The 25,834-nt window shown below is 45.1% G+C and overlaps 3 protein-coding genes across 6 annotated transcripts; 1 reads left to right on the top strand and 2 right to left on the bottom strand.

The window, feature by feature from the left end:
• Positions 1–804: 804 nt before the first annotated feature.
• Bsh (brain-specific homeobox) lies at positions 805–8,261 on the bottom strand. Its single transcript, XM_077414659.1, has 3 exons — positions 7,352–8,261; positions 6,512–6,746; positions 805–1,961 (listed from the first exon to the last, which is right to left on the bottom strand). The coding sequence occupies exons 1-3, from the start codon at positions 7,697–7,699 to the stop codon at positions 1,510–1,512; spliced, it is 1,035 nt and encodes a 344-aa protein (XP_077270785.1). The 5' UTR covers positions 7,700–8,261; the 3' UTR covers positions 805–1,509.
• Positions 8,262–9,925: 1,664 nt separating this feature from the next.
• LOC143901965 (tsukushi) lies at positions 9,926–14,336 on the bottom strand. The gene is made up of 6 exons (XM_077414630.1): positions 14,099–14,336; positions 13,231–13,502; positions 11,366–11,622; positions 10,986–11,277; positions 10,748–10,906; positions 9,926–10,622 (listed from the first exon to the last, which is right to left on the bottom strand). Exons 1-6 carry the CDS (start codon positions 14,259–14,261, stop codon positions 10,296–10,298), a joined length of 1,470 nt encoding a protein of 489 aa, XP_077270756.1. The 5' UTR covers positions 14,262–14,336; the 3' UTR covers positions 9,926–10,295.
• Positions 14,337–16,058: 1,722 nt separating this feature from the next.
• On the top strand, positions 16,059–25,766 carry LOC143901966 (homeobox protein PKNOX2). Of its 4 annotated transcripts, none has more exons than XM_077414631.1 (8): positions 16,059–16,629; positions 18,612–18,732; positions 18,826–19,135; positions 19,640–19,840; positions 20,136–20,430; positions 20,644–20,784; positions 20,942–21,135; positions 21,210–25,766. In XM_077414631.1, the coding sequence occupies exons 3-8, from the start codon at positions 18,827–18,829 to the stop codon at positions 21,528–21,530; spliced, it is 1,461 nt and encodes a 486-aa protein (XP_077270757.1). In that variant the 5' UTR covers positions 16,059–16,629; positions 18,612–18,732; position 18,826; the 3' UTR covers positions 21,531–25,766. The 4 variants fall into 4 exon arrangements, with proteins under 4 accessions (XP_077270757.1, XP_077270760.1, XP_077270759.1 ...); XM_077414633.1 differs by lacking the exon at positions 16,059–16,629 and adding an exon at positions 17,651–17,872; XM_077414632.1 differs by lacking the exon at positions 16,059–16,629 and adding an exon at positions 17,900–18,120.
• The last annotated feature ends 68 nt before the right edge of the window (positions 25,767–25,834 follow it).

The raw sequence follows: 25,834 nt of genomic DNA, 5'->3' as shown, positions 1-25,834 counted from the left end.
TTTAATTTTTTACGAAGAATTGCATACTTTATACTGTTTATGCGGTAAATTCAAACCCCTGAATAGAATATGCTTACTGGCGAACGAATTCTCCAATTGCGTGGACTTTTTACAAACATCTTTAAACTCTGTTAAACGCGATCAATACTTTACTATCTTTATTAGATCTTATCTGTTTTGTATGTACTATAAGTTGTAATTTGTAATTTTTGTATTCTTCTTATTTTTTTTTCTGCATCTTGCTGATGTTATACAATTATAATTGTTATATGTGTACTAAAGAGACCTATCTATAAATCCCGTTTACATAAATAAATAAATTTTTTATTTAATTAAATAAATCGACTTTGTTCGATTCGACTAATCACTGGGATGGTTAAAAAATGACTCAAATTGAGTATAATTTAAATTATACTATACGAATTTAACAGAGTGTAGCGTGTTTTGAATCGCACGCTTTTTATCTCGCATTCTCATCTGGCTGTTTGTGTCATCCAAAATTTTATAATTTATATTAAATGGCATTTTTTTATGAACGTTTTAAAACGTTTCAATAGCGCTGATTGCTAATAATGGCAGTCAACGCGTTAACGAAGCGGACCTCGCGAGCTTCATTAGTTGAGTTTCCCTCCCGTCGTACCGATTCGACGCCTCGTTAATTTTCGCGAAAATGTCTTCGGACCGTAGGCACACACCGAAATGTCGCGCCGACCATTAACGAAACGATCGCGTAAAGAGACTCGATTGTCGTCCGCCACGACCCGCGACGCAATTAAATGTCAATGTCGGTGCACGCCGTGCGCGGTCCGTAAAACATTGGTGTCATATGACAACGCGTCTGCGTTCTTCCGGTATATAAAAATCGCTGTTTCTCTCCTTCTCCCCTCAAAGATATATATTACGTATATTAAAAATTTCGGAAAATTGTTTGGGAAAAGACAAATCGAGGAGAAACAAGTGTACACATCACGTCATTCACGTCAGAGCATGACAGTTTAATTCCTCAACGAAAACCACACGGCCTATTTTTACACACTTGACTATAAAAAGTAACAACAGACCAAATACCGTATATTTATTTACCGTATTTCGCTATAAAAAGTAGAGATTTCGGAACCAGCAAAACTTCATTTCTTTGGCTTTTTTTTCCTTTTAATTATGTTACGCAAGCGGGAAAAATCCAGCGACGCTCCGGCGACGAATACCGTTCCGCGTTGAACAGCATTAATTATTTCAGTGACACGTAAATACTGCTTTAAAGACACACGAAAAGACGTTGGCTTCTCTCCTCTCGATCCCTCCGGGGCGGGGACGATCTCTCTACCGAATTCAGTGTTCTCCGTTATACGCGCCGAGCTCTTTAGCCTAGGTGAACTTTTTGGGTGCATCCGGAACCCCTTCCGGTACCACCGACGAAGAGATTATATCCCGTTCTTTTCTACGCGTGGTGGTTGCCGTAATCCTGGTAAGAGATGAGCGGTGCGACACCCGCCCTCGTCGTGGCGCGTCTCAGCGATGCTGGCGTTGGGCGGAATGCTGGACGTGCTGCGGCTGATGGTGCAGGCCGACCGTGTGCGGATGCGGGTGTGAGTGCGGATGCGAGTGCGGATGCGAGTGCGGATGCGGATGCGGATGTGGATGCGGATGAATCGTCGGATGAAGAATCCTCGGCGGCGTGCCGCGTCTCGACAGAGGTGTCGGCAGGGTGCCGCTTCGCGCCGACGTCGGGGTCGGGACCGTCGACGTCGACGTCAAGGTCGGCGTCGTCGGGGCCGGCGTAGGCGTCGGCGCCGGCGTCGGTGTCGTCGGGGTCGGCGTCGCCGTCGGCGTCGGGGTCGGCGACGGCGTCTCGTCGCCCAGCACGTCGATCTCGTCGTCGTCCTCGTCGTCGGAGTCCGCGGGCGCGTCACTGCTCGCGCGCGACTCGCGCCCGCCGCTCAGCGAAAAGTCGACGGGACGTTCTGTCAACATCAGCAAACAATCGTCGATTAGTACTTTTAGTTGGGAATTTCCGGATAAAACTGTCCGGAGCGATATCCGAGCGAATTTCCGATTTCTCATGTCTGCAAGCGAAACAACGTTGTTGCGACGAGATATTTTTATCGGTCAATCGGTTTCTCAACGCTAATACTTCCACGACTTTCCGCTCGAGCAAAGACAGTTTCCCGGTTCTAATATTGTCTCTCGATTGTGGTGACATTTGAATAAAAGTCGGATTCGCGGCACGCGCTTCTACGGCCTACGATAGCCCTCAGCGGTGAGCACAATCGAGAATATAGGTCTGACCGAGCACTTAACAGGTAATTGAGCAATTCTCTCTCCAAGAGAGAGAGAGAGAGAGAGGGGGGAAGGGAGAGAGAGAGAAAGAGAGAGAGAGAAAGAGAGAGAGAGAGAGACAGGGGTAAACGGGAGTCGGAACAGGACGGCGAAAGAGAGGCATCGAAGGACGGAACGAATCTCCCCGCCGGAGTTCCTTACGTAGCTCGCCTCGAGTCTAAAGACGCCGAGGCGGTCGCGTCTTCTGTATGCCCTCCACCCTACTCACCCTCCTCCTGATACCTCCTTCTTGGTTGCTACCAAGGAGACGTCTATGTAACTCGGTTAGCCCTTCCTACCGAACGAAGCCATCTTGTCTACCGAGACGAACAACTTTGGTATATGCCAGTATATGGGATGCGAACGCCATGAACTAAACTATTTAAATCGCTCTCGAAATGTCTCCCGTCGTCTCGTTAAATAATCGCTTTTATATTCGTACGCCGTGAATCCCGGGGTGGCTTAACGAGCGCATCCGTCAGGAAAAACTCGTGCCAAATTATCGAAAACGGAAAATAACATGTATTATATATAAATCACTCGAGGCAACATCATCGCAGCAAATTTTCTTCTAGGAAATTAATTAATGAGTACTCTATACGAAAAATAACACGTAAATCGCTCGAGGCAATGACACCACCGCAGTGAATTTTCTTCTAGGAAATTAATATAATGCCACGTTATTGAAAACGGAAAATGATATGTAAATCGCTTGAGGTTACTATATTACCGCGACAAATTTTTATTTAGACAATGTATGGCGCATCACGTTATTAAAAGAAAAACGGAAAATGACACGTAAATTCCTTGAGGCAACGATATACCACCGCGACGAACTTTTTTTTTTAGGAAATTAATATAACGCATCACGTGTGTTATCGAAAACGAAAAATAACACATAAATCGCTCGAGGCAATGACACCACCGCGCCGCGGTAATTTTCTTCTCCGAAATTAATATAATGCCACGTTATTGAAAACGGAAAATAATATGTAAATCGCTTGAGGTAATGATTATACTACCGCGGCAAATTTTCTTTTAGACAATGTATGGCGCATCACGTTATTGAAAGAAAAACGGAAAATGACACGTAAATCGCTTAATTGAGGCAACGATATCACCGCGAAGAATTCTCTTTTAGAAAATTAATATAATGCACGTCACGTTACTGAAAAAGGAAAATAATATATAAATTGCTTGAGAAAACGACACTACCGCGGTAAAGTTTCTTTTAGACAATTAGTACGGTGCATTACGTTATCGAAATGAAAAATAACCACATAAATCACTCAAGACAACGACACCGCCGCGCCGCTGCGAATTTTCTTTTAGAAGATATTAATATAATGCGCGCAACACACGTTATTGAAAAATAATATATAAATCACTCGAGGCAACGACACTATTGCGGCAAATTTTCTTTAGGCAATTAATGTAGGGGAGACCGGGGCTAGTTGATACGTCTTTTTAAATGGTTTACATGTGACTAATAAGTGGAATACAAGCCACAAAAGAATTTTTCAATAATCGCATACATATACAACACAAAAATAATTTTTTAACCGAATAGTATAATTAATAATTATAATAATTTTATGGCACCAATGAAAATTATAAGGCGACTACATTTGTAACAAGCCCCATATGTAGAGTAAATTGTTACAGTACTGGATTAAGAGTTGTGAAAGATCCAGTTTTTAAATAATAATATATTTAATAAAGAGTAATAACAACATGTAACAATTACATATGTTATATTACATTTACTTTGTTGGGTGCAAAATTATAATGTAGATATAATGTAACTGATGTTCTGTGTTAACTGACTACGTAATAAGAGACGTTAACGGTGAAATCTTACATAAGATTAAATTATCTGTTGCGCCGAGGTTATGCGTTATATCGACGGAGTTGGTCAAAATTATAAGTAGAAAGCTGTAACAACCTACCCCGTCACAACCAGCTCTGACCTGTCATATTTAGATATTTTAATTATTGCTTAAGCAAAAAAATATTTTAAGACATTAACGTAACTGGAAAAAGTGATTTAAAGTAAAGATTTTAAAGAAACAGTTATAGATATATAATGACCAAATTTATAAATACAACTTAATACAATAATAAATACAATTTAATATGTCACTTTTTATGTATTTTTTGCTTTCGGCTATATAAAACTAAAAAAATATTTTTTTTTCTGTTTGTGAAAATACGCTACTCAGCCTGAAATAACTAATTGAAATATTATTGCAATGTTTTTGTGGAAATACTATATTTTTTATGTAGTGTAAAGCGGGGAGCATAGACTTTTGCGTAACACATAATGCATAATGCATAATGCATAAGGGAATGAACTAATCAGAGTCCTTCACTTCCATCGTGGAGATAGAAATGAAGGACTCTGATTGGGGACTCTCATTTCTTATGCGTTATGCATTATGCGCTTTGCAGGAGTTTGTGCTTCTCGCTTTATCTTTTGTCACTTTTACAATATTTATCGTATACCAACTTGTTCCATGTACCAACTAGCTCCGGTCTCTCCTACGACACGTTATTGAACATTACGTTATTGAAAACTGCGAAAATAACACGTAAATCGTTGGAGGTAACAACACCATCGCAGCAAATTTTTTTCTAGGAAATTAATGTAACGCACGCCATGCACGTTATCAAAAATGGAAAATAATAGGTATATAAATTAATTAATTATCGAAAATGGAAAATAAATTAGTCGAGACAACGACACTATCGCAGCAAAATTTCTTTTAGGAAATTAATGTAACGCGCGCTACATTATCGAAAACAGCAAATATGTATAAATTGCTCGAAGTATATAATGATATTACCGCGGCGAATTTTCCTTTAAACAATTATAAGGTGCATCACGTTTTTGAAAACAAATAATAATGCATAAATTGCTCGAGGTAACGACACTACCGCGGCAAATATTCTTTTACACAATTGTAAGGCCCATCGTTATTAAAAACAAAAAATAATACATAAGTCGTTCGAGGTAACGATACCATCGCGGCAAATTTTCTTTTAAACATTTTAAACAATTGTAAGACGTTATTGAAAAAGAATATCTTTATAATATAAATCGCTCGAAGTAACGACACTACCGTGGCGAATTTTCTTTTAAACAATTAATGCACAGCGCATCGCGTTATTGAAAACGGAAAGTAAAACATAAATTGCTCGGAACAACGACACCACTGCGACGAGCTTTCCTCTAGGAAATTGATATAACGTACATTTATAAATGCAACGTCAACGGCGAGCGATTATGGTAATATGTATATCTACGACGAAATGCAACCATTATACGCAGATACCGTTAATGATTATAGTTCCTCGCAACGTAACCACGGTTACGGTCTGGCTAGTTACGCCGAACTTGCGTAATTTATTGTCAGCGGTATTTTGGTTGCATTATACAGATATCGCCCATTAGCGTGACAACAGGGAAGTATTTAACGCGCGCGCGACAACCGACGTTATAACGCGCCATCCCGCGCCTCCTCCGCTCTCCGCTCCGGTCAGATATTAACCGATAACTATGGACCGATTAATCCCGGATCCGTTCGTCGTGCCGGTGTATTTGTTTAGCATTTTGATTACGTATCCGCACATTCGTAGCTGTCTATTACTATATAATTAAACCGAATACGCGCGCCGTTATGACGCTTACGCGGTACTCCGTTCGAAGAGATTACACGCCTCTCCCCCAGGATCCAGCTTCCGGATTCAGCTTTCGGGATCCGGCGCGTAAACGAGCGACTATATGTATACGTGCACGCGCGTATTATTTTTTATCGTAGCGACGCGCGGCCATTCATGAGTTGGCGCTTATCTAGGACACGGCATCATTACCCATTAATCCAAGTTAATTAACTCGCGGTGCGGGAATACTGCTCGCAGCTGTTTATTGAAAAGTCGATACGCGCATTTAATTTGGTAATTAAGTTATGCGTTGCGGAGACTACTCGACGCGAAATTCCGTAGATACCGTAGATCGCGATGTCTTTCAAACGATATCGTTCAATTGCGCGACGTAAACGCATCTATAGAGCTGCTCTACTCGCTTTCGTGTAACCACCCTCGCGACATATCGCACCGCGCAACGGAGCCGATTTATACATTTTTCCTTCCGTCGAGGCGAACAATCGTCCGAAATGAAATAGACACGACTCACCAGCGGGCGACGTAACCGATATCGATTGCTGGCCCGAATTGGAATTGCCGCTGCCGCTCGTGTTCAGCTTCCTCAGCTGCTTCTTGTGCTTCATCCGTCGATTCTGGAACCACGTTTTCACTTGCGTCTCGGACAGGTGTAACGCCGCCGCCAGCTCTACCCTCTCGGGCGTGCTCAGGTATCTCTGCACCTCGAACCTCGCTTCCAAACCTGCCAGCTGCTGATCGCTGAATACCTGAAGCCGTAAGGAAGCAAACTCTTGTCTCCTACAGTCGCGAGAGAGATAAATGGAGGGAAAAAAAATACATATATAAATAGCTAAAAGAGAGCGAATGTGCAACTAGAATGGCGAGAAGCGAGAGAGGTGAACGACCTGATGATCGTTCATTTAGCAACGAACGCATATCACAGATACGCCTTGTTGCTATAAAATTGTAAATAATTGCACGCGAATTCGACTTGATCCCGATTTGCGTTTTGCTCCGGCTCCAACGATCGTCGATTTGGAGTCGACTATTCACTATTAATTAAATATCAAAGGATGACATATTTAAACCAATACCTTGAGTTAAATAGCATTTTGTTATTTTCAACTACCATGTGCGTCGAAATATATTATTTTAACACAAAACAGTATTATTTTAATTCCATTGATTTAGTTAAATTATACGATATATTGAGTGGGAACAGTGCGGCGATCTACAGATTGGGTATAATTTGACACCACGAATTTAACAGTGTTCGATCCATAACATTTACAAGTTGGACGCGGCTTCTCGATTTCCACTCCGGATGCAGATGGAAAGCACCGGAGGAGGGAAAGATCGAGGATATACTCACGGTCCGGGCCTTCCGTCGTCGGCAATGCTTGAGAGCGGCCAATTCCCCGACCCCCGGTACCACGCCGACTCCCATGCCAGCGCTACCGAATAGCGGTCCCAGGAAGAAGGCTGCCGCGGCGGGCGGTGCCGTGGGATAACCGGGGAGCAGACTGGCGAACTGCTGGTACTGGTGGTGCTGCCCGTGGCCGGAGGTCGGCGTCAGGTGCTGATGGTGCAGCTGATGGTGGTGGACGTGCGGGGTGACGGTGCCGCGGCTAAGGATATCTTCGATGAGGAACGACGTCCTGCTGGCGGAAGTCCCGTTCTGGCCTGGCTGAGCTTGTTGCTGCTGGCAGGTCGACTGCATCTTTCCTCGTTTAACACTGCGTTGCGGCTACGACGCGGGGCATGCCCCGCAGGTTACATCCTCGCCCGGGCGCCCTGGCGCGACGACAAGGTCGCGAGATCCTCGCCGTGCCCCGTTCTTCGCGCCAAGGGGATCTCTCGATCCGCGTCCGCGTGCGCGCGTGTTTACAACGGGGGTCCGACACCGCACGAAGGCGGTAATCTCGCGGGGCTCACTCTCGAAACCGGTCACTTTTCTCTTCCGCGGATCGGCGACCACTTGACCCTGAGACTTGGCTCAGCTAATCGGACGTCGTACGTCTCGCGAGTTCATCCCCCGACGGAATCGTGATTGATCGTCGCGGATCCTGCCACGAATCGAGTATATACGAATCCGTGCGAGACGCCGTCTGTCGCTCACTGTCTTTCGCCGTCGTTCACCGAGTTGTTCGTCGTCGTTTAGGGCGCGTATAGGTGAGCGCGGCACGATTCAGGGCGATTCAACCCCCCGCGACGCGATCATCGGCAGCCCCTCCCGCTAGTTAGCGTACCGCGGCGGCCCCCGTATCTCCGTGGAAGGGTGACGCTTGAATCCGAGGGCCTGGCGCCCGCATTGGCCGGCGTCGCGACGCTCGCCGTCGCCCGGGTTGGCTCCGCGAAGGTCCCGGGGGCGGGACTCGGCCACTTGTTTCCATGGACACCGCGCTCGGGTACTCGTGAATTCAACGGCGTACGAGGAGGCGGCAGTGGCGGTGGCGGCGACGATGGAGGAGGAGGAGGAGGAGGAACGGGAGGGATGGATCTTTCTGTATTCGCGATTCCTCTCCATTCTGTCGCGCTCTCACACGTAGATAATAATGCGAAGTGCAAGCATCTATATGTAAGAGTACGTCACGAAAACCCTCGCGCTCAGCCATCCCCTTCGCGGCGTAGCCGTCCGTTATACGTGCGCGACGCGCGACGATTCCCGGTTGCGAGTATTTATTGAAAACCAATTCTCCCCAGTCTCGTAGATAAGGCTCTACTTTCGAAAGTGTTCCTCCCCTTACCCCTCGGTACTCCCCCCTCGGGACAACCGAAACGATCATCTTCTTTACGCGCAGCATCGTCTCGATCTCGATTCGTCGCGCTCCCCTGCATCCCATACGTAATCAGGTTCCTCGTACGATGCGCGAATACCCCGCCTCGCGCCGCGCCGTATCGGTATTGAATCTTGGACGAGAGAGGACGGGCGGAAACGCGGGATTAAATTACTTAGCGGATCGTGTATACGGGGGCGCTTTCCAAATGGCGCGGTACGAGCGTGTGCGGCGCTTGACGAGATGACTACATCATATCTCCATACCCGAGCAATAAACAAAGTACGAGGTCTCTGAAAGCATAAATTCGACGGAAAGGCGCGATACCGACGCGTCCTTCGGAAATCGTCATTCGGTTGGGATAAGCGCGATGCGCGCTTTTTCCGTGTTGAGGGCAGCGTAAACGTCTCAACACTAGACACCTGTAATATTATTATGATATATGTAAACGTTTTATACGGAACTTCAAAATTAGAGTGGTAGAGAATAAATTAGCATATATAATAATAATTTTTTTTATGTTGACAAAAGTCGATATAAATTCCAACAAAAACACCTTAATCATTTTTGTAATTTAAAACAAGAAATTTGAAATTCCTCATATAACGGGGTTGGTTATTCTAGTGTTAAAAAAAGAAAGAGGAAAAGAAAAGAAAAGAGCGAAGAAAAGAGGAGGAGATAAGAAGAATCTTGCACTTTAACCGTCTTAACGTTAATCTCTCGACGGCTTTTCGTGTATCTCCGATGATCTCTCTTCGTACTCTGCTGGCGTGACGACGGCCGGCTATGATTAGGGTCGAGGGACGCGTGCCGACATTTAGACGGGGTTGCTTCTGCGATTATTGAGTAAATTAACGTCGCGGTAATTGCGTTACCGGCGCGTGTCCATCCGTCCGTGTGCGTCCGCCCGCGTCGCCCGGCGTCGCTCGGCGTCGCGTAACTCTCGCCTCACCTCGCACCCTCCACGCATTTGCGCTGAGAGAGAAAGAGAGAGAGAGAGAGAGAGAGAGAGAGAGAGAGAGAGAGAGAGAGCCCTCCGCGCGGCTCTGCCTGTAAAGCCGAAAATCCATCGTCCGGGGTTTCGGCCGCGGCTCGAGAACGTCCTTCGCCGAGACTCGTGAATCCTCCGGGGACTCGTTAGACAACGCGAGAGCAACGGGAGGCACGCATTAATTTTCAAGTTTTGTGTTTATTGTGATACGTGTCGTACAGCCCAAAGCGCGACGGGCTGGCTGCGCTTTACATGAAGCGCTTTTTCGAACAGGAGAAATGTACACCTAACTCGCTCACGCGACGATATAGCGCATTGCGCTTTACGATATCTTAACAAAACGTATAAAAGATACGCCGTACATATTTGATGAAGCTTAGACTAGATGTATTCGATGCGTCATTCGATATTGCGGATCCTGTTGCAATCTAAACACTATCTCTTTGTACCTCGTTGTTTCTTGATGTCTGCTTAATGTTAAAAGAAGCAAGAGTTAAGTAGCAAAGAGGTGCAACTGCGTTAAAAATAATATATATACACATATGTTGTTAAATGTCATCGTCGTTGGACGCGCGTTTATAGAAGGCACGGGAGAAGGTGGCAGGACCTTGCGATCCGCAGAAGAAGAAGCCGCGTCGCCAGAAGACGAAGAACGCCATGCCGATCGGGATCGCGACGAGTAGACCGATTAGCACTCCCACGAGGATCGCGGCATCTCTTTCCGGTCTCGCGTTCCACAAATCCAAGCAGCGTAGATGTCGGTCAGCCAAAGACGTGAGCTTCTCTCCCTCGTGTTCCGGCGGTGCGGAACAGATGAGCTCCTTGGCCTCCTCGCCCATTAGCGCCTCGCCGTATTCCGGCAACACGTTCCCGATCTGCGAGAGATAATCCGTTAATTATCGTCGTATTCGATTCGATCGCGACGAGCGAGATCCGAGCCTCTTCACTCATTTTTTTCCTCCCCCAACAGCTTGCGCGTCCCCCGATTGTCGGAACTTACCAGATATTGATTACGGCAATCGCAGCTCCACTGGTTGTTCGTCAGGCGCAATTCGTCGAGCTTGTCCCATCTTCCGATGAGCAACATCGGCAGATACCGGAGAGCGTTGGACGCCACGTTCAACTTTTTCAACGGCGGCCATATCGTGCCCTCGGCGGTCTACGAAACAGTAACGCAATAAATTATAACCGTTGTCGACGATGCATTTATATCGTCGGCTGTCGTATGTCCGACGTACCTTGGACGCTATCGCGTACTCATCGATGCGCTGTAATTTCTTGCAATTTTGCAACTGGAGACTCTCCAGGCTGGTCAACGCCGACAACCCGCCGAATCCAATCTCTGTCAGATTCGGCATCTCGCGCATACTGAGCTCCTTCAGTTTTGTCAGTTTGGGAAAGGCGTTCGCGAGATTGATAATGCGTATCAAATTACCATCCAAGCTAAGGTACTCCAAGGTCTTGGCTTCCTGTAAGGCCCTGGGCGGAACTGTGAGCTGATTGCCGGTCAGGTTCAGCTTCTTCAAATGCCTACGGAAGAGCAACGGAAAGATCTCGGGCGACGTAAATGTAACCGCATCAAAACTGTAATCGTCGCATATATTTCTCTGTTTCTTACTTGGCATTGTGGAACTGAACGTTCGGCAGTTCTCTCAGCTGGCAATAACTGATGTCCAACTCTTCCAAGTACGACACGCTGCTGATCGCTATGGATGTACGATAGTCGAATACGCCAAAGGGATTTTCCGCCAGCTTTAGCACCTTAAGGTCGGCAAGATGCTCAAATATGCTCTGATGTAACCAGTGGAGTACGTTACCACTAAGATCCAAGATTTTCAGGTTCAGCGGCTCGTACGCTTCTGGCGAGAACCTTCCCTGAAACGATAAGGTAAAAATGGTAACAGAAAACAGAATGTGGTAATCAATTTAAGCGGAATAAAAATCGCAAAATTTCTTTATAAACGAGGAAGCGAAAGTTCTAAACAGAGTGTGAACGAGTAATGTCTATTTTCATCAATACAGATTAACCTTAAGTGATTTAAATTACTTTATATTTTTATCTAATTCTTAGAACTAGAAAAAGATAAAAAGTAATAAATCAAGATTAAAGTCTGCGTTAGTACAAATGAACATAAACGATTTATCTGAGAAGAGAGTTAAATATTTTACCGCGACGCAAGGATAGCGTAGTCATGAGCCACATAAGGCTCATCAATCGGTAATCTTATCATCATGAAACGTTTCACTGCCGTATCAATTCTAAAAAAAATCATCGAATTCAAAGCGAGAATGCTGGGAATTCGGCACTCTGCGAAATAAATTTTTCCGCGAATTCGCTTTATCTGTACAAGTTGAACGAAGAGAGATAACTTTTTTAGCTTATCCCTCTCTTGTTATTTTCTATCGCTCGCGAGCCGAACAAACGATCAATGCGCGACGGTAATTTTCGGTTGGAATAAAATCAGGACAGTTTCGCCGAAATGTTGATCGATTATGTATCTCCAAGCGATAGAGTTCTACACACACACACACACACACACACACACACACACACAATGAATCCTTTCATATCCAATAAACTATTTTAACGGCTACAAAAATATATTTGTACCTTTATACAAATTTTATGACGAATGAGCGATTCATAAAAACATTTTGACATTTTGAAAACAGTTAAGGACTTTATGCGTCACTTTTATTGCTATTATGTATAATAATTTGCATTGCGAAGTTATTGTACACAATGAAATTTGTGCGCAATAACTTTTTATACTTCTTTTCTTACTTTTGGTCAGTAAATTCACTTGATGAAATATTTCGAGGAAGTTATAGTTTTACGAGCTTCGTATAAAATTATACTAGCTTGAACTTATAATAATTTTTATCACCGAACTGTAGCGGTAACAAATGAAAGATGTGATAACACCTAAAAAGTTATTCAAATACATATCGAGATACGTGCTATCTATTATCTATAAGTATACGAAGTTTCTATACTTCATCCAACGAGAAATCATGGTTGATCAAACATAAATAACGATAGGGCACAGAGCCGCAACAAGATGTGCGCGTTAAATTATTTTTACTTTCAATATATAGTGTTGGACAATATTTATTAAAAATAAAAATAATTTAACGCGTACACCTTGTTGCGGCTCTGTGCCCTATCGTTTATTATGTTTGATCAGCCACGATCTCTCGTTGGACGGAGTACATATATAGTTATCTATCTAAAGACAAAGGGAACTAATGTATATTTGTTAATATGAAAATTTAGATGACAGTAATGTCTTTTAAATTCTAAATACGCGGCCGTGTGTGGCTACAGTCGAAATGAGAAAGGATATTAAGTGTCCGGAATCGCGGAGCGTCAAAATCTCTCTCGTCGATCGATGAATCATGAATTGGAGGCGAGCCACGTTTGCTCCGCCTTTTGATCGGCCTAACGCGCGTTAACTAGCGCGAAGATATCGTTCCGATTACCTCAAAGACGTGCGGCTGCAGCTGTTCCGACGTGAGCTGGTTATGACTCAGGTCCAATTCGGTGAGATTAACGAGCTCCTTGAAGGCGCGATAGTCGATTTTCACGATACGGTTCTTTCGCAGGATCAGTTTCCCGACGACTATCCGCGGGAAGGGCGTGACGTGCACCAGGCGATTATGCTCGAACGAGATTACCTTCGCCGTCACGTTCGACCATTGCTCCTTCTCGAAGTGCGTCTCCAAGCTGCGATTGCTGCAGTCTACGTAACTATCTAAAAATGGAGTGCGTTACTCTCTCATGTCTATATCGATGCAGATTAGCTTTAATCTCACCCATAGTTTAACTTTACTTTTTATTTTTTTAAATAATTCTTAGAACTGGAGGAGGATAGAAAGTAAGTTAAGCTAATTTTAAAACTGAAATGTCTATATAATAATGTCCATTTTTATCAATGTAGATTAATTCTCGATTTAACTTACTTCTTACCTTAAAAAAAATAAAAAATAATGTTAAACCGAGATTAAAGTTTATCTACATTGGTAGAAATGAACATTAGACATTTTAGTTTTAGAATTAGCTCAATTTACTTTTCTATCTTCCTCCAGTTCTAATAATTATGAAAAATAAAGATAAAGAGTAAAATTAAGTCGAGATTAAAGTTATTCTTCGAGCTAGAAAAGGATGAAGAGTTTATAACCCGAGATTATAGATTAACATATATATTGGAAATGGATATTAACTATATTGAGCGTCCCGTGAATTTCTGTGATACGAAGAGAAAACTTTGCCGGTACCGCGAGCGCGCATATTATCAAGCGTTCGCTCGCCTTCGATCGAGCCAGATAGTATATTGAATTGCGACACTACCTGTACAAGAGCACACGGCACATATACTCTCGGGTCCCGACGTCGCGTTGTCCGCTTTAATCGCACTCGGAACTACAGTCGTCGCGTTTTCCGGCGTTTCCCGGCTCTCGCACCTCGCGAGAAGGATTACCGCGAGCAGGGGCACCGACAGTCGGAGGTCCATCCTGACGCGTAGAAGCTCACGACTTTCTGAGCTTCCTCGCGGTGTCGACTGAAATTGAATATATCCGACCGTATCTGACGCTTCGCGTATACGATAACAAGGTGTAAGCGCGATAAGATAACATCGCTCGTCTAATTACTCATCGCTCGAGACGAGCTGGAGAAGCGCCGAGAAACGCGGCGTTAGCTGATGATAATCCCGCTCTAAACCATGAGCCGATTCGATCTCGAGACGTAATTTCGAATTCAAATCGCGATATTTCGCAGGCGACGTGTTTTAGCGTCTCACCCGCGAGCATTGTGAGAAATCTCACGAAATCGAATATAGAGAATTTTGCTGCGCGAAATGCGCAGCGTGTCATTGTACTTAGGAGAAGATATCGTGTGTTGAAGCGTGAATTTTTTCAAGTGGCTGTCCGAGTTAGTATTAGAGCCTCCGCACAAAACTTTCGTATGGTAACCGTATATAACGTAGATCAAGAAACGTATATTGACGTATATAACGCCGTAACCGATACGTTTCTTGTACGTTGATCCACGTTACGTTACGTTACGCTATCATACGCTATCATAGCTAATCGCCGGTCGGAATCAGAGAGTCAGTTTGAAACGCGGGGCCGAGCGCGATCGATCGTTATCGAGAGCGCGACACGCCGCGCCGCCTCGATAGCCAAAGTAGCGACATCTGCGGTCGCACGGCGAAACCTGGGGCGATCGGAAAATTATTCATTAGCGACCGCCGGGATCAGCCGGGATCGTCTAAAATGTGGTGGAGCGAAAGAAATTTAAATTTATTTTCTGCCGCGTCATCGATCGATAAACAAGTTGTTAAAAAAAATTTAGATGGTTAGAATTAATAAAATGTTAATTTCATAATTTATTAGTTACTTAAATGTTTCGTAGAAGTGCGCATATATTTAAATGTTGGGTGCAGCGAGCGTTATAAGCCCCTTGCACAATACTAGGCAACGGGCAATAGGAACAGGAAATAACCAAAAAATCGTTAATTACAACCTAAAAAATTCGAATGCTATGATTGGTTGGCAACAGGCAATAGGCACAGAATTTCCAACGTGACGGAAACTCTGTGTCTATTGCCTGTGTCACTTGTCACTGTTTATTCTGCATTTATATACATGATTTCTGAATTCTATTCCCTGTTCCTATTGCCTATTGCCTAGCATATTGTGCAAGGGGCTTTATAGGGTGCGTTCGGGAAGACGCTATTAGTGCTATTTGCTTATTTTATCCTTGTTTTACGCCTGATGAGCGATAAAGATAGAATGATGCAATAGCGCTAATAGCGCGCTTCCCGAACGCAGCCATAATTAGACGTGAATAACGCAGCGATCGCGCGCGCGCGTGAAGATGAGTGCTACAGAATAACTAGACTTTTAAGATTTTTGAAATGGTGCGATCCCATGGTGTACGGAACGTATTGCGCAATGCGGAATTGGTAGTACCCTCGTGATTGGTGGTTCGACCATTTTTACGTTCGTTTCGTTGATTTCTATCCGCAATTAGTTATATTTTATCCGCACTGAGATCGTACGGAACTATAATACAATCTGGACCCGAGTGTCAGGCGAAATAAGTTTAAACCGGATTACAAGCCGCCATGTAAACGTATAGTCGTAAAGAGGTATTGATCCGATGATGACAATTTAAAATTAGAAGGGACGAAAAGTCGAAAGTGCAGAAACGTGCAAAACGGTGTAAGAAGTGCAAAGAAGTAAAAAAAAAAAAAAAAACGAATTACGTGGCGCCATCCGACGGGCAGTCGGCATACCTCGACGGCGCCGCCGCGGCGAGAAACCTTCGCGAAAAGTATTGAATCGGTGACGTCACAAAAGACGGGACTGCCAGTGGAAAGTGGAAAGGAGTGGACGGGGTGAACGGAGTAGTGGCGTTTGTGCGAAAAAATGTCCGGCTACCGGGATTTATCGTCTACGTGAACGTGCGGTGAACGGTACTCGCGAGCAGCGGCGTGAGTCGTGAGTCACCGGCGCTACGCGCGCAGGATCGGACACCGGTGCACGTCGGACACCGGACGATTTTTTCGGTCGATCTCTCTCCGGGATCGCGAGCGATCAAGTGCGCGTGCATGCGTGCGTGCGTACGTGCGTGCGTGCGTGCGTACGTGCATTCTTCTCCCCCGGGCACGTGCACGGAGCGAAACACGGGGCTCCTCCCCCGTCCCGTCGATGCCTGTTGTGGCCTGTCGGGGCTCCGGACGACTATGACGAGTATGACGGTTCAATCCGTTCAATCGCGCCGCGTAGTCGCGTGAAAAACAAAACGGGCGAGGGCCGCGCGCGGAGGTGCAGCGCGCCGCTTCTATAGTGGATCGACGCTACGAGAGTCTCACGGTAAGGACCGAACCGATCTGCGTGTTCTCGCGATCGGTTCGCGGTCAGGACGGTCGTGTCGATTCGTTCGCTCGGCGTTCGCTTCCGCGTCTTCCACGCGACGGCGGCGGCGAGGTTAGGTTCGGCCAGAGTCCGTTTCCAAAGCGGCGCGGCCGTAAACGCCCATTTTTCTCGACGGGACACGAGATCGGGGCTCGTCGCGAGGATCGGCGGCGTCCTCGTGGACGCCTCGACGGGCGACGTCGACAACCATCGTCGTCGCGATCGTTTATCCTCGTCCTTCGAGCTCTCGATCGCGCGTCCTCGCGGATCAGCGTCGTCGCGAATGTCGCCCGCGCGTGTTTTCCGTGTTCGCGCGGAAGATGCGCGGATTCTCGGTCGTCGGATTTCACGTTGCGCGACGCAACACGCGGAGCCGAGGAGCTGCAAATCATGGATCAGATCAGATCGCTCCCGGCGAGAACGCGCTCCGAATCCGACAGTGGATTTCGACAATCGCCGATAATCATCGCCCTTCGGCTCGCTCGCCGTCCGACATTTTTGTACGAAAAAGGTGGGCCGCCTCGCGGATCCTTCGCGGAAGCGCGCAGCTTCGTTTCTCGGGGCGGGAGGGTGGGGGAGAAAAGCGTTCGACGTAAACAAGCGTCATCTACGAGACCGACGAGACGACGCTGATCCCGGAATACTTTGCGAGAGTTTGGAGGCGCCCGGAGACGCGAGATATGGAACAGCGCATTTTTTTCGATATACCGTTGCGAGACGATCAGCTGATATAATAGGGTCTGTTTTCTATTGCCTGAATGTGGAGTAAAAAAAAGATTAACTCCGAACTAGTGGCAGCCGGTTCAGCAATAGAAAACAGACTCATAATATTTCGGCCGCTCGTGCGATCACTACGATCTTTCGAGGGGCGAGAAAACGAGAGAGAAAGAGAGAGAGAGAGAGAGAGAGAGAGAGAAAAGAGAGCGCGACGACGACGCTGTCGCCGCGTGTCTCGTCCCTAATCGCGACACGGCCTTCTCCGGAGGGCGCGCGGCGGCGATCACCCTTCGACTTTATCGAACGAGCAATGACAGGCCGGGAAAAGAAGCGCGAGGTGGAAGAGGGGAAGGAGAGGTGGAGGTGGAGGAGGCGGAGGCGCGGTCCGCCTCCCGTTTGTAAAGTGTAACGTTCGCAGGGCGTGTTTTAACTGCGGCCGCTTATCTGCGCGGCAACGTGCCCTCTCGTCGCGCGAGTCGCGCAGGTTAGGCTCGCGGCCGATGATCGACGGGCAGTAAACAGTGGGCCGGTGCCTCTGCCGTTTTCGGAGCGGCGGATCCACGTGCCGAGGGAAAAATCGCGGACCCTCCGTCCCGTCGTCTCTCCGCGATGAGATTCGCTCCTGGCTCCGACGGCCGCCTCTCTCGGAATCTCTCGAGACGGGACGAGTGCGGAGACGCGCGGTGATCTCGCTCGGGGAGAGAGAGAGAGAGAAAAAACATTTTTCCTTACGTAAGACGACCTCGTGGCCGCGACTTTGCCCCTTGTACCTCGCCGCTCGCCGCCAGTTTTGCGGAAGCTGGCTGGAGTCCCCCAACGGGACGATTTCTCACCCGCGCGCGTTTCTCCGAACTGTCATTTTCGTCTTTTTTTTTCTTTCGCTGGCGCTATTTAACCCGCGTCGGGAAAGACACACGCCGCGTTCCGAAATCGATGGGAGCCCTGGGCGCCGATGGCGCCGATGCTGTCTAATGATGACATTTAAATGCGGTGCCGCATCGTTCGATTGTTCGCGCGGCGCGGCGGGACGCGACGTTTTTCTTTCTCTTCTCTCTTTTTCTCTTTTTTTTTCTCTTTATCGATTTTTCACTTTCTCGCGCGTTCTCTCGCCTTATGCCTCACGAATTTCCGCGGAGCGACCGTTTTTAGCGACCGATAATTAGGAATTAAACGGAGCGTCGTAAACAAAGTCAGTCTTATCGCGATTTTGCCTTTTTCCAAAGCATCCTCCGGTTAAACGGGATTTGACCAGCGGGTTAAACGAGTGGTCGGACCCGAGGCGCAGAGGGAACCGAGTCGCGGAGGATCCAGACGAAAATGAGGATCGCCAAGGGGGAATGATAGGTAAGAGGGCTCCGTTTTAAGGTGCGATCGATCTAAGGGATCGATTAAAGGGATCGTAGAGTATGACGATTCCGGCGATGTTGTCTGTGACAGGATGCAAGAGGGTAATACCGCCGTTGCGCTAGCGATGGTGACCCCCGGATACGACCAGGACCCTGCGAGCGGGGTCGCCGACTATACGACTCATCAGGATCAGGCCCAGTTCGAGGCGGACAAGAGGGCCGTGTACAAACATCCGCTTTTCCCGCTACTGGCGTTACTCTTCGAAAGATGCGAACAGGCGACCCAGAGCTCGGACAACTCCACGTCCGAAAGCTTCAACATGGATATACAGGCTTTCGTCCAGCACCAAGAAAGAGACCGAAAGCCCTTTCTGATCAATGACCCCGAGATTGACGGTTTGGTAAGATCGAAACACCTCACCGAAACTCCCGCTCGTCTCCCTTTCCTGTCGTTCCCCGCACGCGCGGTTGTGAGGGCCGGAACACAATACAAAAGTACAGGGAACAGGAACAGAATGCATTGATCATATATACAAAACTAAACATTACCGTTAGAGAGCTCCCGGCTAGATCTGAAGGACGGAAGATCTGCTTGCAGTGCCGCTTTCCTTTTCTAATTGTCACAATTGGAAAAGGAAAGCGGCACTGTGTGCAAGCATATCTTTTGTCCTTCAGATCTTGCCGGAAACTCTTCAAAGAGAATGCTCAGTCTATGGCATTGATACACGGCTTCCGATAGGTTGAAAATCTATTGCTTGCGTTATTCCTTGTTCCTATTTGTCTGTACCTTTGTTTCGTGCTCCGGCCCTGAGTCGAGATCGGGAACAAATGAGCGTGAGAGGTGGCGAGAGATGACGATCGGCTGAACGTTTAAAGGCGTTTCCACGGGGACGCGTTTCTTGCAGATGATCAAGGCGATACAGGTGCTGCGTATTCACCTTCTGGAGCTGGAGAAGGTGCAGGAGCTGTGCAAGGATTTCTGCAACAGGTACATCACGTGTCTGAAGGGCAAGATGCAGAGCGAGAACCTGTTACGCAGCGACTACAGCCACCACGGGCACGACATGGGCCCGTCGAGCGGGAGCAACGGCAGCAGTCCGCTGCAGGTTAGACGTTTGCCCGATATGCCGCGATGAAGCTAGGCTCCCCGGTCTGCCCGGTCTCTATCCCCTTACCAACGTAGATATTCCCGTAGTAGAAGGGATGTACGCGAAGAGTCCCGCGACGCCGTTGTCGTTGCCGTTTGCACGTCGGCGATCGTGAATCGCTGTCGATTTGATTGAGGCAGTAATATATATTGTTACGTATCACCGCGTACGAGCGTACGCGTACATCTCTTGAGATATTTCTGAATTTCCCATCCCTGCTCTCTGACGGCTAGTTGAGACATATATTTGCCAGGTGCTGTCATCTACAGGCAATGATGTTGAGTCGGGAGCTAACGGATTCAGAGTGAGCCGAGGGGACGTCGCCGTGGCGGAAAACGACGGCGCGAATTTGCACGTGCGAGAAGAGAGCGTTAATCACGACCAACTGTCGTCGGTCCGACCGTCTTCCGCCGTCCAGCGCTCGGGCAAATCCACTAGCCAGGACCATGACGATCCGCTCTCACCGTCCACGGTGCACGGAAGTACGCCTCTCTCGCAGATCGGGGCGCATCCATGCGCCCCGGTTAACGACATGTATCTCGGCCAAGGTGAGTTTGAACTGCGCGGCGCACCAAAGTTGATTCTTTTCGATCGTTCACGCCGATCGCAAGTTGCGTTGACCCATTTAGGAATCAGGATCGGTTGATCGGTCGAGATATTCTCCTCTCTCGTCGAAACTCTAACTCTTCTTGCTCCTCTCCTCCTGGAGCAGCAGTTGTATTTTGCGCATGACGGATCTCCCGCTAAAATTCCGTTTATAGATGACAGTAGCGAGTATCTGCGGACCATCTCCAACAGGATATACCTGGAAGAAGCCGGATACTGGGGACTACTCGCCTTGCGAGAGCGAGAAAACGCGGAATACGCGGATATTGGGAGATCTAACAATCAAAAGTATTTCGGTTAGGAATATAATGTGTTTCCTTCCGCGTGCGCGCGCCAGCGCTGAGAAATAGTAACGACTCGTTGCCGTTGCTATCTCTCAACGCGCAAATTACACCGTTATGCTGTATCGCATTGAGGATCACGAGTGTAATGGATCACGTCGATCGTGTTTAGACATTACAGTTGCAGGCTCGCCTTCTCCCGCGGCGAGCGAAGACGAGGAGGAGGGTGCCAGCAACGCGGCCTCGAATCACGCTGGGAATCATAGGAGTAATCACGGTAGCGCTAGAAAGGGACGTCAGAAGCGGGGTGTCTTACCCAAACACGCAACTGGCATTATGCGAACGTGGCTCTTTCAGCATTTAGTAGTGAGTAACAATGTCGACAAAACCATCATTCGCGATACGTTTGTTCATTTGTATCTAACGCCCATCTGTCGCAGCATCCGTATCCAACCGAGGATGAGAAGCGTCAAATTGCCAGCCAGACGAATTTGACGCTGTTGCAAGTGAACAATTGGTTTATCAACGCTCGTCGACGGATCCTGCAGCCCATGCTGGATGGTGCGGGCACGGACGTGGCGTCGCGCGCGGGGAAACGTCACAAGAGCTCGAAACACGCCGCGCAGCAACAGGCGGCCCAGCAACAACAGGCGGGCTGGCAGTCCGATGATTCGGCGAGTGACTCGGGTTCTAGCGACGGTGAGGGAGGTGCCGCTAGATCGAAAGACGGTAACGATAGCGATGAGGATGATCTTCACTGACCTCTGTCGATCACCGAAACGTCAACCTCTTTACGGTACCTTCAAATCCAGTTGCTCATTACAGTATTAAGGTATTCGGGAATAGATATCGCTTTAACTGTCAAATACGTAATTAATCTTGTGAAAGTTAAGAATATGCGGATAGAGGTTATCACGCTCTCTTATTATTCGATACTTTGATTTTTCGTTAGCTACCCGACCGATCTGCTTTTTTACGACAGCTGATTAGATTTTTAATCTCGACTCGTATATTATCCACGTGTTAACGGACTCAGAAACGAGAACTGAGATTGAATAGGTACTAGAAAGAGCGGTTTACTTAAGTACATCTAACTCAAACTAAAATATACCTATACGTTTGCATTACGCTACGGGAAATGTTATTTATTTTTCGACGACAAATTTGTAAGTGATTCGCGCACAAGTGGAGATAAATCTGAGCTTTCTTTGAAACTACGATCTTTTGTTAGTTTAATTACGTCACTTGTAACAAACGTACGTCCCTGATGATACTATTATTTATGACACTTGTAATGTATGTAAAAGATATATGTTGTTTTAAGTACAATCACATTATATATTTATATGTATATATATTTTTTATATATTTATATATACATATATAACGTGATTATAACGACTTGACTCGAACAAAGATTTGCCACAAAAAGAAAGATGCTTTTATGATAATTATTCATATTTTCCATTCAATGTACATTCTTAAGCATTATCTGAGAATTATACAAATTTATTCTTTTTGACATGGTGCATTGATTGTCGCTCAGTTTTATAACTTTGACACTATATTATGCGTTGGGCGTATAATAAAACAAAATGGACAAAGTCAAATTTTTTTCTGCTAGCTTTGCCGGCAATACTATGTTATTACTGCTATTGTTGCGATTAATACTGTTACCCAGATACTAACTACCATTACGACTACTATTATTACTATTACTCCTACTATTGTTACTACTATGCTACTTCTAGTAATAGTATTACTACTACTATTGCTATTTCTTCCATTACCGCTATTACTATTACTATACTACTATTTCTACTATCATTATTAATATTATTACTGTTAACACTATCGCTCCTGCTACCGCTAAAGCTATTGCTACTACTACTATTATTACTACTACTACTATTACTACTACTACTACTACTGCTATTACTACTATTACTAAATTACTAGTACTATTACTACTACCTATTACTACTAATACCTTGTACTGCTCCTACCACAATAATTGTCATTTTTGTGTCACAACAAAATATCCGCATATTTTTTATTTTGTGATTATAATGCGTGTGAGCTGTTTTTGAGGTTGAGAAATTGACCTGCTTTACAATTTACAACTTATATAAGGCAATCCAATATGGACAGTGTATGAGAAATGGTAACGGCAATTGCTAACGTTGTTAGCAAATTGAAAATTGTAAAAAGATGATATGGATAATTAATTAATTTCCAAATTAGATTGAGAATTATAGTTCATAGCATGCAATATTAATTGTACTTTTCGTGCCATTAAAGAGCGTGGTAACTTCCGCGTTTAGTCTTTGTTCAGCTCTGCAGTGTCGTGGCATAGCGAAACGCTGTCCCTCCATGATAATAATAATAATTAATAATAATATAACTAATAATGATAATAATTATTACGCTATTGATAAATGATAATAATTATAACTATAATTATATATAATAATGATAATAGTAATAACAATAATATAACAGCAGCAGCAGCAACACAACCACAATACAATGATGATGATACTACTTTAAATATATGATGATTATATTTTTAAACTCTAAGTGTCGTCCCCCTTGAACGTGTACTGCACGTGTTACATGATACTGTACATATTACATGTGGAACTGTTAGTGAGACAGAGAGAAAGAGAGACAGACAAAGCAGAGAATAAATATTACCAATTATGTTAAGAAAAGCTAATACTTTCTTCGACAAAAGAAATTGGATATATCCAATGATAACGATATAATACATTTTGGGATATTAATGTTTAACGCACAGGCTGTCTACATGTGATCGTTACGTTTTACCAGTCAAAATTTTTCTTATCGCGCTACTTTGGCGGGCAGAAGTTCGCTCATCTCGAGCCTCCTACGCGAGTCCGGCGAACTTTCGATATCCACTCGCGAACTGGTTGTTCTCGCCGATGCATTCTCGTGTACATACCGTTCTTCCTGATACACATACGCGTGTATATTTATGCTTTCTCCGACGCTATCATTTCCTCGCGATCCGTCCATCGAGATTTGAATGGCTAAGACCGTCTTACCTTGTTAGATTTGACGTAAAGTAACGTAGCGTAAAATTAGTTGTTTCCAAGTTAACAATTCCATAGGAGGATGTAATCTTGCTGTATCGACAGAAGTCGCAGGAACGTGAAATTCTTATTTTGTTCTTAATTTCTATTTTGCTTTTACCGTTATTGTCGATGTCACTTTTCTCACGGATATCGCAGTTAGCGATAAGCTGACACTAGTCACTCGATCATAGGAGGGGAATGTGTCATATAATGGAGCCTGTCGACGTGGTTGCCTTAAGTAGCTAAATATCATTTCCTCTGTACTTATAATTTTTACGTTGATTCGATGTATATAGCCAATTGACAAAGTGCTTCCATTAGTAGCTTGTTCGACCTGTTCTTACAAACTCTATATAATTTCTTTTTTTTTCCTCCGTTTCTCAAACGTATAGATTTTTGTACGCCCGACACTCCGCTCAATCACCTAATCGTAATGTCGATTGTAACATCGTAATCATGCGGAATATTTGAATATGCGATATAACTTGAGTAAAACGATATTATCAGTTGCAGACAGCTGACAGTATAGCTCCCGTGCACACGGTGCCGCGATATCAGTCTGTTTTAAAGTAAATAACGTTCGGCTGCAACAACGATGAACACCAAAAAATAAAACGGAAAAACGAGGAACATGACTCTGTGTTGCTCAATCAACACTGTTTCCTGACTTGAAGAAAAAACATTCATTGAGAGATCTGTGCTATTCTCAACGGATTGTTTGTAGTAAAAGTAAAGCAATAACTTACAATCGCAATCTAATATAAAAAAAGTGTAATCACTCCTCTAGAAATGATTGCTTCGACGAGCTACCTCGTACGGAGCTATACTGTATCCGAGAACTAAATGAACGTAAGATAACGCTTAGATTAAGAGGTAGGTTGTAAGGCTGAACCACGTATACGTATGTGCTGCGGCACCAGACGACTGTGATAATTCGGTGGGCGGTGCCCAGCCTCCTACTTCACTCCTTGTATACTGAAAATTAGTTAAAAGAAAGCGTAAACGATTACCGAAGAGGTTGAACGTGTGTCGGGACGTGCGTTGCGTAGAACGTTTCCAATCCATATGCACGCGGACAGGCCGAAAAAAAAACGCGTATATGCACCTGGCATATCTTTCACCGGGCACTCTCGCTTTTTTACTTTGCACGGATGTCCGTGACGTAAAACTTCGTTGCGACGCGTGCATGTGGACACTATACAAGACGTAAGTGTGTGTCTGTCGAATTAAAGTTAATGCGAAAAAAAATTATCTATCGAGAATTAAATTTAAAAAGAAAGAGATATATAAAGATAGAAATGGGTCAAATAGCTTATGTAATGCAGAAATTATGTTACATGCAGGTATCAGGAAAATCGAAAAAAGTGATGTTATTCATAGAATTTCATAATTACGTGCTTACTTTGTACTATAATCAAATCTCCGTATTCCTAATTCATCTGGACAATATTCTAATATTCTGGACGTACCTCCCCCCCGCCTTCATTTCAATGGCACATACATATGCAGAATGAAAATGTCGTTTCTTTTTATCCTGTGCACATTTTCACTCTACGCATGCCTGATCAAATAGCAAATGTACAGTGGCAAAGCAGTGATAAGAAAAATTGTCTATTTTATAGATGTTGGAACCAGTTAAAAATATCCTGATTATTTAGGTTATCTAGAAAACAGTGAGATTCTGTATACATTTCTTAAATCCGAATCAACCTCTTTTCGAGAATGGCCCATTTCTAACTTTGTCCAAATTTCAAGTCGTAAATGAGAAACATATACTTAAATGTATACTAAAAAAAAAAAAAGAAAGCATAGATATACAAATTAAATACTTCTTTCCCATGTACATCAACGCCCTGTTAAATAAGTTGTTTATCGATAATAAACGCCATCACGCTTGCATTATCCCTTTTTTATTTCTACCGCAATTATGTAAGATGCCATTTGTTTTAATACTGTCGATATATTTC

Source organism: Temnothorax americanus, unplaced genomic scaffold (genome assembly GCF_048541705.1).
Source record: "Temnothorax americanus isolate GAGA-0224 unplaced genomic scaffold, ASM4854170v1 Scaffold37, whole genome shotgun sequence".
NCBI classification, from domain to species: Eukaryota; Metazoa; Arthropoda; class Insecta; order Hymenoptera; family Formicidae; genus Temnothorax; species Temnothorax americanus.
The sequence above is the reverse complement of the archived record's forward strand: the minus strand, read 5'-3'. Positions and strand labels throughout refer to the sequence as shown.

Coding starts and splice junctions, on each gene's coding strand:
- Bsh (XM_077414659.1), bottom strand. CDS start 7,699: ATGCAGTCGACCTGCCAGCAGCAACAAGCTCAGCCAGGCCAGAACGGG. Junction 6,747..7,351: donor GACGACGGAAGGCCCGGACC/GTGAGTATATCC, acceptor TTACGGCTTCAG/GTATTCAGCGATCAGCAGCT. Junction 1,962..6,511: donor ATCGGTTACGTCGCCCGCTG/GTGAGTCGTGTC, acceptor TGATGTTGACAG/AACGTCCCGTCGACTTTTCG.
- LOC143901965 (XM_077414630.1), bottom strand. CDS start 14,261: ATGGACCTCCGACTGTCGGTGCCCCTGCTCGCGGTAATCCTTCTCGCG. Junction 13,503..14,098: donor TGCCGTGTGCTCTTGTACAG/GTAGTGTCGCAA, acceptor CTCCATTTTTAG/ATAGTTACGTAGACTGCAGC. Junction 10,623..10,747: donor ATTGCCGTAATCAATATCTG/GTAAGTTCCGAC, acceptor TATCTCTCGCAG/ATCGGGAACGTGTTGCCGGA.
- LOC143901966 (XM_077414631.1), top strand. CDS start 18,827: ATGCAAGAGGGTAATACCGCCGTTGCGCTAGCGATGGTGACCCCCGGA. Junction 19,136..19,639: donor ACCCCGAGATTGACGGTTTG/GTAAGATCGAAA, acceptor CGTTTCTTGCAG/ATGATCAAGGCGATACAGGT. Junction 20,431..20,643: donor CGACATGTATCTCGGCCAAG/GTGAGTTTGAAC, acceptor TTCCGTTTATAG/ATGACAGTAGCGAGTATCTG.